The following is a 1528-nucleotide window of genomic DNA, read 5'->3' as shown; positions in this document are numbered from 1 at the left end:
CTCCAACCTGCCGCTGCTCGGGGCCCTGGTGTGTGACATGGACGCGTCCAGCATCAGTGCTGCGGACCCCCACGTGCTGGAGAACCTGCAGCGCTGCCCCCGGCTGACCACCGCCCAGCGCATTGCCCTCAACTCACTGCTGGCCGGTGGAAAGACCTCGCTCGGGTGGGTGGGGTCACGGGGCTAGGCGAGGAGGCGGGGATGAGGTGGGAGGCAGCCTGGGGTTGGCCCAAGAGGTCACTGATGTCCACAGCCCACTAACATCTGCCCTCTGGCCTCAACCTCACCGGGTCCTGCAGCCAAGGGGGCAGAGGGTCGGGGTGCTGCCCCACTAGCTGTGGGGGGGGTGTCCCTCCCGTGGGTGCCAGTCAGGGGTCTGGGTGGTCAAGCACCTACTGAGTGCTCCTCCTGCCTGCTGGGTGTCCATGGAGGGGCAGGGGCTCCCGGGGGGGCCTGCCCTGGACCCAACACAGCGCCCCTTTCTGTGTACCAGGCCCCCTGGCTCCTGGACACTGGAGGGGCTGCAGGCCCTGGGTTCCCTGGCCACATACATCAGCCCTCACCTGTGGGCACAGGTGCAGGAGGTAGGAGGGGGCCCCAGGGTGGACACAAGCGAGCCTTGCCCGGGCCACCAACCTCAGCCCACACCCGCCCTGCCAGGCCGTGGGCCTGGGCTTCTTCGGTAGCATGGTGGCGGCATGCCGGGCAGGGAGGCTCAGCCAGCACGAGGCCAGGCGCTTCGTCACCAGCTTCCTGGAGTCCAAGACCAAACTGGTGTCCTCCAGGCCCAGGCTCAGCACAGGTCAGTATGGCCACTGTGGCCTGGGACGCTGCACCTCCCCAGTCCGGCTCCTCCCTCGGGCCTGGCTGACTTCAGAGAAGTCGTTTGGCCAAGTTCTTGGTTAGAACTCTGGGAAAGCCAAGGTCTGACCAAGGTCAGAAGTGGAGGGGAAGGGGTCAGGGAGGGGGCCTGGGCCAGGCGCGGCGGCTCACACCTGTAATCCCAGCACTTTCAGAGGCCGAGGCAGGCAAATCACTTGAGGTCCAGAGTTCGAGACCAGCCTGGCCAACATGAGGAAACCCCGTCTCTAATAAAAACACAAAAATTAGCCAGGCGTGGTGGTGCATGCCTCTAATCCCAGCGACTTGGGAGGCTGAGGAGGGAGAATCGCTTGAACCCGGGAGGTGGAGGTTGCAGTGAGCAGAGATCATGCCACTGCACTCAGCCTGGGCGACAGAGTAAGACTCCACTTAAAAAAAAAAAAAAAAAAAAAAATCCAGGCACAGTGGCTCAGACCTGTAATCCCAGCACCTTGGGAGGCCAAGGCAGAAGGATTCACTTAAGGTGAGGAGTTCAAGACCAGCCCAGCCAACACGGCGAAACCCCATCTCTACTAAAAATACAAAAATTAGCTGGCGTGGTGGCGCGCACCTGTAATCCCAGCTACACAGGAGGCTGAGGCAGGAGAATCGCTTGAACCCGGGAGGCAGAGGTTGCAGTGAGCCGAGATCAATGCCACTACTCTGC

The 1528-nt window shown here is 62.3% G+C and overlaps 1 protein-coding gene across 1 annotated transcript in view; it reads left to right on the top strand.

The window, feature by feature from the left end:
• The window catches only part of LOC105529778 (mesothelin-like protein), an 18171-nt gene that overhangs the window by 13096 nt on the left and 3547 nt on the right, over positions 1-1528 (top strand). Inside the window, exons 8-10 of the mRNA XM_011967020.1 lie at positions 2-165; positions 494-584; positions 661-806. Of these exons, the coding sequence (XP_011822410.1) occupies positions 2-165; positions 494-584; positions 661-806 (401 nt within the window). The remainder of the gene's footprint in view (position 1; positions 166-493; positions 585-660; positions 807-1528) is intronic.

The sequence above is a fragment of the Mandrillus leucophaeus genome, unplaced genomic scaffold (genome assembly GCF_000951045.1).
Source record: "Mandrillus leucophaeus isolate KB7577 unplaced genomic scaffold, Mleu.le_1.0 Scaffold78, whole genome shotgun sequence".
Classification (NCBI taxonomy): domain Eukaryota; kingdom Metazoa; phylum Chordata; class Mammalia; order Primates; family Cercopithecidae; genus Mandrillus; species Mandrillus leucophaeus.
The sequence above is the reverse complement of the archived record's forward strand: the minus strand, read 5'-3'. Positions and strand labels throughout refer to the sequence as shown.